The sequence below is a fragment of the Aythya ferina genome (genome assembly GCF_964211825.1).
Source record: "Aythya ferina genome assembly, chromosome: 10".
Classification (NCBI taxonomy): domain Eukaryota; kingdom Metazoa; phylum Chordata; class Aves; order Anseriformes; family Anatidae; genus Aythya; species Aythya ferina.
In genome coordinates, this window is record NC_140306.1 from 9,645,839 (window position 1) to 9,658,738 (window position 12,900).

At 46.0% G+C, this 12,900-nt stretch overlaps 1 protein-coding gene across 2 annotated transcripts in view; it reads right to left on the reverse strand.

Annotated features, from left to right (window-relative positions):
• Nucleotides 1–12,900, reverse strand: part of PLXNB1 (plexin B1) — a 73,309-nt gene that overhangs the window by 19,869 nt on the left and 40,540 nt on the right. For both annotated transcript variants that reach the window (XM_084531031.1, XM_084531030.1), the window contains exons 4-15: nt 11,119–11,301; nt 10,748–10,876; nt 9,297–9,397; nt 8,482–8,614; nt 7,637–7,793; nt 4,436–4,544; nt 4,234–4,342; nt 3,233–4,084; nt 2,663–2,788; nt 1,546–1,668; nt 435–528; nt 21–187 (exon numbers count right to left, since the gene is read on the reverse strand). In XM_084531031.1, the coding sequence (XP_084387157.1) occupies nt 21–187; nt 435–528; nt 1,546–1,668; nt 2,663–2,788; nt 3,233–4,084; nt 4,234–4,342; nt 4,436–4,544; nt 7,637–7,793; nt 8,482–8,614; nt 9,297–9,397; nt 10,748–10,876; nt 11,119–11,301 (2,283 nt within the window). The remainder of the gene's footprint in view (nt 1–20; nt 188–434; nt 529–1,545; nt 1,669–2,662; nt 2,789–3,232; nt 4,085–4,233; nt 4,343–4,435; nt 4,545–7,636; nt 7,794–8,481; nt 8,615–9,296; nt 9,398–10,747; nt 10,877–11,118; nt 11,302–12,900) is intronic.

The following is a 12,900-nucleotide window of genomic DNA, read 5'->3' on the forward strand; positions in this document are numbered from 1 at the left end:
CTGGTGAGCGGGTTACTCACAGAGTGAATGAGTGGTGCTGGACACAGGTCTTCTATCTCTTCTTTGCAGGAGCCCCTGAAGATGCAGCTGGGGTTGCTGCCTCCACACCACACACAGTTGTACTTCGAGTCAGCTGTTTGGCAGCGGCTACAATCGGTGTGTCCCACAGAGCAGTTGTAAAAAGTCACTGCAAAAGAGAAACGTTCAGAGGCATCTGAAAGCAGCCCCTAAGGCACAGAATATTCCAGCACTTGGGGTCTTACAAAGAAACCCCTCCACCCCCTTTCTCTGTGAGAACTGATAGAACCGAGGCTGTATGTTTGCCTCAGTCCCTGTGATAGGACTACTACAGATGCAAAAAGCCCAAGCTGAGGATTCCTTGATTCCCTTCCATCCCACTTGCTGTCTCTGCTGAAGCAGCGTTGCATTCCTACCGTGGAGATCTGCAGCACTGTCCACTCGGAGGTGTCGTCTCCTCTGCACAAACACCACAGCATTGAATTCGAGTTGAGGTGCTGTGTAGCTGTACTGCAAAGACAAGGACCATGAAGGCACAGGACTTAATGGAGGCACAAACAAGCCAGCTGAAGAGGTTGGAAAAACAAAGAACAAAATCAACACCCATCCTGCACAGATCATTAGCAGGCACAGCCTGTATGGAGCATCCTGTGAACACAGTGGAGGCAGCACTGCTCAGGCAGTGGCAGCACAGACCTGTCCTCGCTGGCTCACTCAGGCACCGTTTTGCTCTAGAAAGAGCAGCTGACATTGGTTCACCAGGAAGAACACTGAAAACAAGTGCGTGCTCGTGCCAATACTTGTCTAACTTTCTAAATGCATTCTGAAATGTCTGATTTCTAATTACAAGCCACCTGCTCAAAAAACTGCTCAAGCTGGCATTTCTGCAATTTCAGCTGAGCTGAAGATGTAGCATTATAATTGGTCCGCACGGCTTGTGTGTGCAAAAGCCTATGTTGTTCCTTCTCCCTTGAATATACGAGTTTGCGAACTAAAAATACCACCTCTGCTTGCAAATCTTGCCATATGGAAAATCTACACACAATCCAGAAATGTAAATTGCTGTTTTGATTGATTGCACCTGTTATTCTTACAATCCACAGGCTATCCTTCACCACCAAGAGAAAAAATGGCATTAATAGCATTTGTCTTTTCACAAAAGAACCACCACTGAGAAAGCCACGACCCAGAAACTGCAGACAGCAGAGGCTCAAGCTATAGCAGAGGCTGCAGTGTCCTGGCAGGTTGCAACGAGTGGTGATTCTGAGCCAGCACCATTCTGTGCCACATTGAATGCAGCAACAGATCTCGGGGCTCAGGCTGCACAATCTTTCTGCAAGCTGAAGCACCAGTACTGCCAGGCAGCACCACCATAGAGCACTATAATGATAAATACTGTATAAATGTTTTAGCAAAATATGGTCTTTTCCCCAAAGAGCTTGCCTCCTAGCAAGTTGGACAAACAAGCTGAGCAAAACCAGTACCAGTGAAACCTGTGAAATGGCATCACACGTCGCAAGCACTCACCTGGTTCAGCTGGCAGGTGATATAACACAGGGACTGGTTGGTTTCTTCCCTTTCCACATAAGCATCCATCACCATTATCCTCCCCTCCAAATTCAGGACACACTCATAGTCCCACTGCTGGTCCTAGAGAGGAGAAGATTTATACAGCACCATTTCCTAATCACGTGGAGCTTCCTGCTACATGACAGCAGGCTCCTGGCACTCCAATTCAGCACCTTTTACAAAGCCTCTTACTGTGCAGGCAGTGTGCTCCTGTCATTCCCTTTGTTATGCCAAATTCTATGCTATATTTGAAGGCTCTCTACAGTCTTACTGTCTCCATGTACAAAAAGAATCAAACCAATACAAAACACGTAGACAGGAGCAGCATATGTATGTCAGCGTAGGGACAAGTCTCCACAGGAGGAAGAATTAAAGAAAAAACAGTGGGACTGTGAGGTTATGCTTGTTCAGCTCTGAAACACTAGCTCAGAAACGAAGAGTTGAGTACACAGTGCACCTCAAAAACACTAAGTGTATTTTTCTTCTCTGTCCTGTAAACCTTCAGTTGAATTGCTTGGGCATGTTCTGTCAGAAAAAGGACATGCATCTGTAACTAGCTCTGCTGCTCTGAGCAGTGAAGTATATCAGGTTTAGCATATAAAGTAACAATTAGTCTGTGGGCTGCATGTTCTGAGGCGGTTGTTTGTAAAAGGTTACTAAATCAGCCTTCTGTCTTAAGAGGCAAAGAATTTTTATCAGAGACACACCCAGGGAACGAAGCTTCCAGGGGCCGGTTTTCCCCACTGTGGAGGCTTCAGGTACGACAGGAATAGCCACCACATCACATCAACATTACCAGGCCAGAAAGGAAAGGGAACAGATAACTTATCTTTAGCATATGGAGACACAAACAACCAGCAGAGATTCAGCAGGAAGTTACTCCAAGAACTACCATCTACAGTGTAGCACAGGTGCAACAATCCAAACACGTGCAGATTTCTGCAGCAGGTTGGTGCACATGTGTAGCCTCCTTTCTCTGCATGCCCTCCTACCCACCAGTAAATCCAACTACCTAATTTCTTATTCCCCCAAGTCAGTCGCTCCTCAATGCTAAGGTGAAATAGCAGCTAACTACCTGGTAGAGGTGGAAGTTCTTTCCCAGCAGGGTTATCTTCCTTGCCACGTTGACTGGAAACAGCGAAGATCCCTGGATTCCCTGCACACAGGGACACGCACCAGGACCCCAGCTAAACTCTTCATTCTGAAAACAAATACATCTTTAGAGAGAGCAGCTTTCATACCTCTGACAGAGGAAATCAGATAAACAATAGGCAAACAGAGAAATAAAGCCCTGCCTGGACAAAGAAACATCAGTGCTTCTTTACTATGAGTTACAGGAAGGCAACGCACCAGCCCAAAGTGGTGAACAGCAGAAAGCTGTGAATATGCTGGACATCACAGCAGCTGCCACCTTCAGGCCAGCAGCTGCCACCTTCAGGCCAGCAGCTTTTCTACAAGACCTGAGAATCTCCCACGTGTTTTTCTTCCTCAGGCTGCCACTTCTCACCCTGCATTTACAGTGGTCAGCCGCTACTTTCTCTGAGACCACTACCTCCCTTATGTGCTGAAATATTAGATCAGCAATCTATCAAAATTTCAAAGCATTACAGCCTTAAACTGCAGATTCTGAAGTCCAGCAACTTACCTCCTCCCAAAACCCAGGGGCATCATACTGATAGTCGAGGTCAGGGTGGAGGATCCTAGGTAAGTCAGGGACATCCCTCTCTGAAGAATCACCATCGCCCGACAGAAGAGTGGAAGCAGAGAAGGGAGACGTCTCATTCTCAGCCTGCAGCAAATCCATCCAGTCCTCCGTGTCCTGGAGCTCCGTGTCTTCCCCCAGCAGCCAGTCTGGGGGAGCTGACGGCGGGAGCTCCGAAGCAGGAATTTCGGTTCCCAGGAAACCAGGAGAATCAGAGGCAGCAGGCTCCCCTGGCACCTCGCTGCGAGGCTGGGGAGATGGGATGGCAGATGTCTGGGCTTCGGTGGTAGGAAAAGAATTTGGAGGCCACCTGAAACTGGTGACGTGAGGGGAAGGTGTCACTGCTGGTGCGGTTGTGAGCAGAGGAGTAGCTACTGCAGTGGTGGGTGGGTCGGTGCTCCACGGCTCCCGGGCAGTGGCTGGATCTGCAGTGGGCAGGGCTGCGTGATCCCCGTTTTTGGATGGACTGGTGAAGACAGATGCAGCAGGAGAAGTTGTGTCTGGCAGAGTGACAGCAGGTTTGTCTGCTGGTGGTGGCAGGGGGGCTTCTGTGACAGCCTGGAGAGATGCTGCTTCGGTTGAAAGAGTCGAGGACGTGTAGAGGAAGGTTTCTGTAGGCTCAGTCATTGAATCTGAGGTCGCAGAGGGAGTGACGTGGTTGGGCTCTGTGTGGGACGCAGTGCTCAGTACCACACGCACAGTGATGGGTTTTGTGGCCACCATAGGGGCTACAGTAGAGGATTTGGTGAGGGGAGCTGCTGAAGAAGGAAACACGCTTGAAGTTGGCAGCTGGGCCTAGAGAAAAACAACATGGTGGGGTGAGAGGAAAGAAAGAAGAGAAATGCAGAATAAAACCCAAGGAAGAAAAACACTCCATATTACACCCCATAGCAATGTCTCACAAGAGGCTGCTTCACCCCTGATGGACTGAGGAGGGGACGCACCCTTTCATTGTAGATGATGATTCCTTCCTCACACGCTGCCTTGTGGGTGCAGAGGTGCTGCTGGATGCACCAGTTACATCCCCAGGGACTGCTCACACACTTCTGGCACCTGGAAGAGTGGTAGAAAAGCAGCTGCTAAGATGAGCCAGGACAGGACAGCCACCCTCCCTACAACTACAGACAAGAAAAAGCAGGTGCTCACGGTGCTGATTTCCATAGCAGGGCCACTGCAGCACAGTCATAGAAAGAGAAGTCCACAGAAGCAATGAAGATGTCATGGAAACGCACTACAAGCTTTATGGTGACATGATCTGAAAGCAAAAATAAAAATTTCTTAGAAATGGAGCCACCGTAAGACTGCCACACTGTTAAAAAGACAGAGCATGCTTTAGGGAAGACACCTGGAGACAGCTTCCCTTCCATGCTGCCAGCATCTCAATCACCAGATTACCCTATGGACACTAAAAACTGGCTGGACAAGTTGCTCAGGAGTAGTTTATGACAGCTCTTGCCAATCCAGGGGAAGAAAGATGGCTCTGAAGATCCCTTCCTCTTCGTTTGCCATCCATCATCAGTGCTTCATTTGCACTCCACCATCACCTCCACATATCACGTATTAGAGGAAGAAGTGACATTCCAGGCTCAAAGCTGACTGACATCCTTTGTCATTCAAGGGAAAACACATGATTCCATGATTAAATACCGACAAAATTTATTACATATTTTTTGACTCTTTTTTCCAGAAGTAAAGGGCTTCAACACACGTTCTCGTGAAATTTATTCAGTAATTAAAATCTTTTGTAAATTCTTCAGACACGAAGAATTTTTCTAGCCCTAAATAAGCCAACCTTCTCTTCCTTTCCTCACCGTTCTACGACTCTAAACCCCAACTCTTAGAACCAGCACACACTTCACGTACTGCTATCACCTTGAGATCTTTGTTTTATGTCCAGACTGAGAAGTGAGTCAGTGGAGGAGTTTACAAGACTTGTAATCTCACTTGCAATGACTGAAGGCTTATTTGCTTTGAACCCAGGTCTCACGTTAAATACAAGCTTCAGGACAGCCAGACTCTCTTTGGGAAAGAGATTATCATTGCTTTCTTATAGACCAAATAACTGCAGAGATGGTCATAACTAACTACAGCTGATAGCATGAGCCCAAAAATGCTTTGCGTATGACTACTAAAGAAGCCAGTTAATCTCGTTCCAGTCAGATGCCCTCAACCCTAGAATTAAGCGCTAGGACTCTAAGTAATAGGAGCATACTGCATGCTCTGCTGAACTCTAGGCACTGCAATTTCTCCGAGACAATTTGCTATAAAAGCAGGTAATAAGAAGCTTGCCCATCGTTCCTCTCACAGAGTTCAGACCTCCTTTTGCAAGCAGGATTCACTTGCAAAAGTTTGGAATACAGCAAAATAGCTACTCTGTCCGGTGGAGGATCAGTCAGGCATAAACTTGGTACCTGACAGGGTGACAAGTGAGACATTATACTAGTAAAACAGGTGATGAGGTGTGTGTGAAACCCCAGGATTAGGAGAAAAGGTGGGCATCAGACACAGCTGAAGGCAGGAGTCACTTCAGTACTGCCAACTCCCCCCGCTGCTATAAAGGTGACTGCATCTGGCAGTGGTGGAAGGGCAAACACCTCCCAGGATTTCAGGGCTATGACACCATATTTATAAAAATTCCTTTATCCAAAAAGCCCATTGCTTCCCATGACTGCCAATGACGCTGTTCAACAGTTGAGAAGACAAAGTTGAGTGCTTGCAAGTTAAGAGCAAGACTTTCTGCTACCAGTATGGGGCTCATCAGCTTAAAGTGACAGATGAGCAGGTATGCAACCTTTAAATCAAAGCTGAAAAAAAAGCTAATGTTTTACAGAGGTGGGAAAAGCATTTTAAACAGGAGTGGGAAAGTACCAGCGCATGAGGCCCTAATGAGACCTCATTCAGAAAACAGTGTATGATTCTGGTTACGAAAATCTGATTCATCTTAGTAGGGCACAAAATTGCTCCAAAGAAGGGCTAGAAAGACAGTGAGAGAGAGAGAGAGAGAGAGAGAGAGAAAGAGCGCCTGTGTAATGAAAGAATATGAAGAGAAGGTTGGCACGGATAACACAGCAAAACTCTGTGCTAAGAAGGCCTGACCGTAGTTCATTGACTGAGAAAAGAGCTCCAGAAGCAGAACAACAGATAAGATCAAATGGACACAAGCATCCAGGAATAAGTTTAGGCTAGAAAAGTTACTAAGTTCAGGCTAGAAAACAGAAGCAATTTGCTTAGCTTCAGAGAAGCACCATGAAAATTACATAGATAAAGCACTTAATTGTGAAAATTAGATTGTGGCTTTATCTACGCTGACATTTCCAGTTTAAATTCAAGTCAACATTTGCAGATCTAAATGGGGAAGCCAATCCTGCTCACTCTGCCCACAGTGGTGGTGCACGAAGCCTTCCCCTTTGTGCCTGGCCACCCTGAGGGGAGACCTGGGTGGTTCATGCCAGGCAGTGTGAAAGCCAACAGGCAAATACTGAGAAATCAAGGCGCTTCAGTTTGAACAACTCAGCTAGCTGGGGTCTGCTGTCACATTACGTCCATGGAGATTGTTTCAGACCTATTAGCCAGCTGCATACTCGTATAGTAAATCTGTTTAGCTATTTAGGTGCATTATGTGGAATGATTCCCAGGCGGCACCTGCCTTTTAATTTAGATGAACAATTTCTCTGAAGAGATCAGCTCATCAAAGCTGACACTGACAGGCTGGGCAAAATCCAATGCACAGGCTATAAACTGAGAACTTTCCAGGTGCTTCGGAGTGGCCAATTAGCAATATTTAGCCAGTTATTGTTCACAGTAATAGAAAGCTGTGTATTTTCTGAGGTTTTGCTGTGTTGCGGATTCATTTCTAATCTTTTTAAAAAGATTAAATGTGGGTTTCTTCTTGCCTTCCCTTACAGGTACTTCCTTCTCCCATTAATTTGTGGATTTCAAAAGGTTTGCATTTTATTTGGTTAAAAAAAAAAAAAAAGAAAGAAAGAAAGAAAAAGGCAGCATTTAAGAGTCCTCTCTCCAGATTTATGATAGAAACTGCCAAGCCAGCCACCACTGTAGAGTGCATTTTAGATCATATTCAGATTTGCATACAACCCTTCAAGAAGGATCTCCTTTCCAACTACCAGAATTTGGCATCAGAATCTGGCAACAGCCCAGAATAGCACAGGATGTGTGTGACACACAAGTAGCAAGCAAACAGATATTATGACAGAATGAAATGAACACCTGCTGACAGACCATGTACATTCATGGCTGTTAATCCTGGCACTCTGACGGACCCAAAACGTACTTTCTCTTGACAGTGTTATCTGAGCTAACACGCTCCGTTTAAAGCATTTCACTGACCTGCTCCTGCTGGCAAGGTTGGTGCTTGGCTGGGATCTGGCGAAGGACACATGATTCCTGACTCTGTCAGAACTGCTGGGCTTTCATAATCTTCAAAGTAACACGAGTAGAATTCTTCCTCATGTAGAGAAGGTAAGTCCGAGATAGCCAGGAATATCTGCCAATTCAATAACATCCAGTAAATATCTTGCCCTCTAAACACATTCTTCCATTTCATCGAATTTTCTGGCTCTACTTTTTCAAAGCAAAAGCCCTATAAAGCAGTTATCTATATACACACCCATTTTCCTACAATACCTTCTAGGGCTTTCTGCTCTGTTCATCTCTTGCCATTCCCAAACTCAGCTTGGCATCCACCAAGCAATTAGCAATTTCCCTCCTTTGCTCAAGTCTCTAGCAGAAGACAGATTCTTGCCACCTCCTGACACAATGACAGCCTTCAAAACACTGCAGTACCTCAGCTTTTCTGCCAGCTGATGCCAGACCGAAGCCATAACTTTGTGTAGCTCCTTTTAGATCTTCCTGACAGAAAGCATCAGAAACACTCTGAACGCACAGACAGGGGTGCTTATAGATATCAAGCCAAGGAAGCACCTCACCCAAGCAGCCATCAAATACTCCAGAATACCTAGTAACTTTCTATTAGCAGATTAGAACAGTTAGATTTATAGGAAAAAATGTATGTATTTTCTGGGACAGCCAACTTCAGTTCCTTATGCAAGGCAGATGTGCGAGGCACAGGGACTCAGTACCCTACTGGAAGCAACAGGAAGACTTGTGGCCTCTCAGAGTTTGCAGGGGACTTCCTACACACTCAAACGTCACAGAGAATCACCATTGCTCACATTTCTCTTTTCCTCTCTGCTGATATTGGCTGGAGTTAGTGACTGGACAGAGAGACACTGCTGTGTAGAGTTAAAGCTCCAGAGCCACTGCTCACTCAGCCTGGACCGCAAGCACTCAGAGCGACGGCTGCACCTGCAGAGAAATAGCAAGAAGCCCTGTGAGAGATCTGCACAGCCCTAGCAGGACACATGTTCAACTGCCAAGCTGATGCTGGCTCTCTGAAGCCTTGCTAGAGTCTCAGGAAAGCTGCTACACAAGCCACGGAAGTTGCAGCCTCCCACCACCTCCCATAATGAAGGTGGAACTGCTGCCAGCGCGTACAGATGGGTAGGCACTTGTTGGGCTTCAAGGGCCATAAACCAGTTCCTGAGGCGTTCTGCAGGAAGACAGAGCCAGCAAGTAGACAGACGTGCTGGAATAAACCACGTCTCGTTAAGCAACATCAGTAGGGGAGCAAGAAGTAAAAAAGTACCAAACACAAACGTGACACCAGAAGAGCTAAGTGAAATAAGGCAGTATGAGCTGCAGTCAGACTAAAACCAGGCTGAAATCCACTAGACGGGAGCATCGTGAGCTGTAACCAAAGCCCAAAAAGCAACTGACAGACACCTATGTGCAACTGTGACTTGTAGTGGTGTTTTAGGGAGGCAGAGGGTGAATTTGTAGGCCAAATATATCCCATGAAGGGGATAAAAGTAAAAGAAAAGCATGCAGATGTAGATTGAGGCACAGACATAAGGAAGAGAGTAAGTGGAGATAATTCCTAAACACTATTCCTCCAAAAACCTTGCAGGTGACCAGGGATCTATCTTACCGTCCCTGAAGGACACACCAGCCACAGTAAGGATCTTTCAGTGCCAGACAGGATTCGCAGTCCAAGTAGAGGGAACACTCCAGTATGGGAACCTTTACCACCTGTCAGAGAAAGAAATCTATGAAAACACAGCACAGAAAAAGCAAGCCCCAGGTCTATGGCTTCTTCTGCCTAGTTAGCAAGTCCCACTGTTGACATACTCACTGAAACTCATGCTAATTTTCAACACTGCATAAAACTAAAGAAAAAAGGAAGACATTTACAGAGCCCATCTGGATTCCTATTTTACACGTTGACGAAATACACGTGAACATCATTCTCTACAGAGACAATGAAACACACAGTGCATTGCTGTAGCATTACCCATGACAATTCTTGCAACAGATGGCTTTATGTAGTCATCTCTATAAAGGCCTCTGATAGCACCTGCCCTATTGCCCAGCTCTACCTGGCAGATCTATCACTCTCACTGGAAGTGGACAAGATGCCTGACTGATGTGGAACAAAACCTTGTGCTGCCTGGGGTAAGCTAGACTTGCAGCACGCTTCTGATTTAACTACCATTCTTGCTGATTTCAGCCTCTTGCTTTCTCTTTAATCAGATACTACACTTCAGCTAGCATGCTCTCAGTTACTTTAAAATCTCTCTTAATCCTTAACCTATTGCTTTTGCTAAGTATATCATGTAATTTGCATTTTTTTGTAACTGACAGAATAATTACTTTTAAGGATATACTTCAGATTTCCCTAATCTTCTTCCACCCACAGATTTCAACTCCTCCTTTGAAGTGTTGCAAAATTTGAGTATCTGAAAATGCACATGGCGGGGGTGGGTAAAGGGAAGCAGTGGTTTTCCAGCACACTCATTTTTTAATTTGTTCTTTCCTTCAGACAGAATAACTCAAGGGTTGCTTTCCTTTTGCTAGGAGGATCCTTTTCTTTCTCACTCAAGAAGCTGATCTGAGTGTTGTACAAATCCTCTCAAATACAGTATCCATAGCAGGATTTTCTGCTCAGCAGACACCAGTGTGTACCAGCAGCCTGAGGAATCACAATGCCTCTTCTCCTGCTGCCACTGGGCACAAAGAGAACTACAGAAGACAGAAGATGGAAAGGTGCCTTGCGTGGTTCCTTACACAGCTTGAGCTCATCTGCAAGACTCAGCACACCATCACTGCTGATACAACCGATACAAGTCAGCCTGACCAATTTATGGAAACACATGTGCAAACGGGCCGTGGTTTAAGGTAACAGGACTTCCTCCACACTTCCTACAGCTTTTGCAGAAGGTCAGGCCCTGGCCTAGTAAGCTGAACCGGCAGGCAGCTGCTACCCAGCACACATCTAGCTATACACACCATTCCTCTGCCCCCTCCATCATTCTCTTCAGCAGTTTGTCTGGACCTCAAATTCTTTCAAAGCTTCTGTGGAAGGCATTTAATTGCTCTTACCGTTGACTGGGTCATGACGAAGAGGTTCTCCTGCAGCTGGTCGAACAGCAGGTCTCCACTCACCACGCTGTTTAATTGGATAGGTAAAGAAGCGTATATATGTGCATCTCCCATTGCTCCTAAGTACACCTGCAAGAGAGTCACAGTGGTGTACAGGCAAAGTATCAGAATAGGAGTAACATCAGTTGGAACCAGGATTCAACCATGCAAGAATTTCAACCTCCCACCAAAATCTCAGCACTGTGATTTCAGCAGCACGAAGCATGCGCCCAGCAATACCTGCAGCAGCCACATCAGATGCACCAGCCCTGATGCTGGCTCAGTGCAGACATAATCGAAGGCAGCATGACAACTGGTTTGGGGCATCGTACCTTGTGCAGTCTCCCTCTGCTGTCTCCCAGGAAAGCGATGGTGTGGCCATCTTCCACATTCACTGCCACAGCTGTCAGTCGAGCATCTGTTTTCTCCAGGAGGGGGGCTGCTTCCAAGGGTACCCGGCTGGCCATGGGGCTGGGAGTGTGGTCAGAGCCACAGGGGTATGCATACAGGGTGTCCTTTTGGGGGGAGAAGAGAACAGGGAAATCAGTACAAAAAAATAGATACAATTCTGAAGCAGAATCCCCAGGTAGCAGGACATATGTAAATACAGGCAGGAGCACAGCCTGCTCCAAAGCTCTTACACATAAAACCTGCAGGCTGCATGCAGCTAGATACAGACCCACAGAAAGACAAAACAAGTCATCTCCGTACACTGCTTCAATTCTTCCGAGCTATGTTAGATTACTGAAAATTAACTCCACAGCACTGTGCAAAAACAGTCAGCCTTCTGTTCCAGTTAGCTCCCTCCCAGCCTGACCAAACCGTCTGGTACTGAATTCTAAAGGAAAGAGAATAAGAGCTGCCAACTTATTTACTGGTTGTATGTGCCAGCTTGTTTACTATTTGTATGTGCAGAAAGAAGATATTCCATTATGCTTCTTTTTTGCCCTAAATAACAAACCCGCTTGGCACCAGGCAGAGGAGCTGGCCCCACCGTGGGTCATTCTATTCTCCTCCAATTTTGGTTTATTCCTGTATTTCTAAAAACTTGACTGCTTCCAGGAGGAAATAAAAATGATCACAAGCTTTTGACGAAGTCTATGGAAATTCCACAGTAAGATACGTAGCCTGCTGACTTGTGTTCATTTCCAAGTGCATTTCTATCGTAACAGGTAAGCAGAGGTGTGACACAGCAGTGCCACCCAGGAAACCATGCTAGTTAGACCAGCACCACTTAGGTTCTGATATTTTATTGCTTCCCTTTCAAACACTAATTTAACCAACTTTCTGCATACTAGGTGTGAGGCTCTGACTTAAAGCCTCAGAGTAGGTTATGACTTTTAATAATTATTAGCTTTTCCCCTCCTCTAAGCTAGTTTGTTTCTAGTAATATATATTTTTCTCATCATCTCTGTTGCTCGATTCTTAAGCTTCTTCCAATCACCTCCTGCTACTTTCAAGACTTTCTTTCTCCAGTTGTCCAGTCCCTGTAAGTTCTAATAGGAAGGGAGTCACAGCCAAATTTACACACTCAAAAGCATCAAGCCTTTATTCTGAATGGGATTCTAGATATCTTCTGAAAGCTTTGTATCAATTTAGACAAATGCTGGAGCCTAGCAACCCCACTACTTGAGGCTGATTTTACAAAGTGTGCTTAAAAAATCGGATACAAGACAGAAATAGTTGCAGCCTGTTTGTGCTCAGCACTGCTGCTGCCCACGTGTGATGCCAAGGGCAAGTCACTTCACACGTAGCAGTTATCTGCTATAGGACAACGTGACTTCTGTGAGCTTTCCCCGTGCTGGCACAGCCTGCCCACAGCCTCGCTGGGACCGTCAGCAGCGCAGTTAACCACAGTCAAGAGCTGAAACTTGTTCCAAGCCACGGGATTAAGACCATGATAATTGTATAAAGTGCTTATATAAATTTACATAGAAGCTCTCTGAATTGTTTTCAGCGAATAACATCTTGGCAGTGCAGCAGCAAAGCCGCTACAGGGATCGCCCAGCATCCCACTGTGACGCAGCACGTCTGGAGTACCCAGACTGAAGCTGCTGTCGTGAAGTTTGGTGTGTGCTTCCTACAGCTCACGCGTGAGAAGCGATGATGGGACA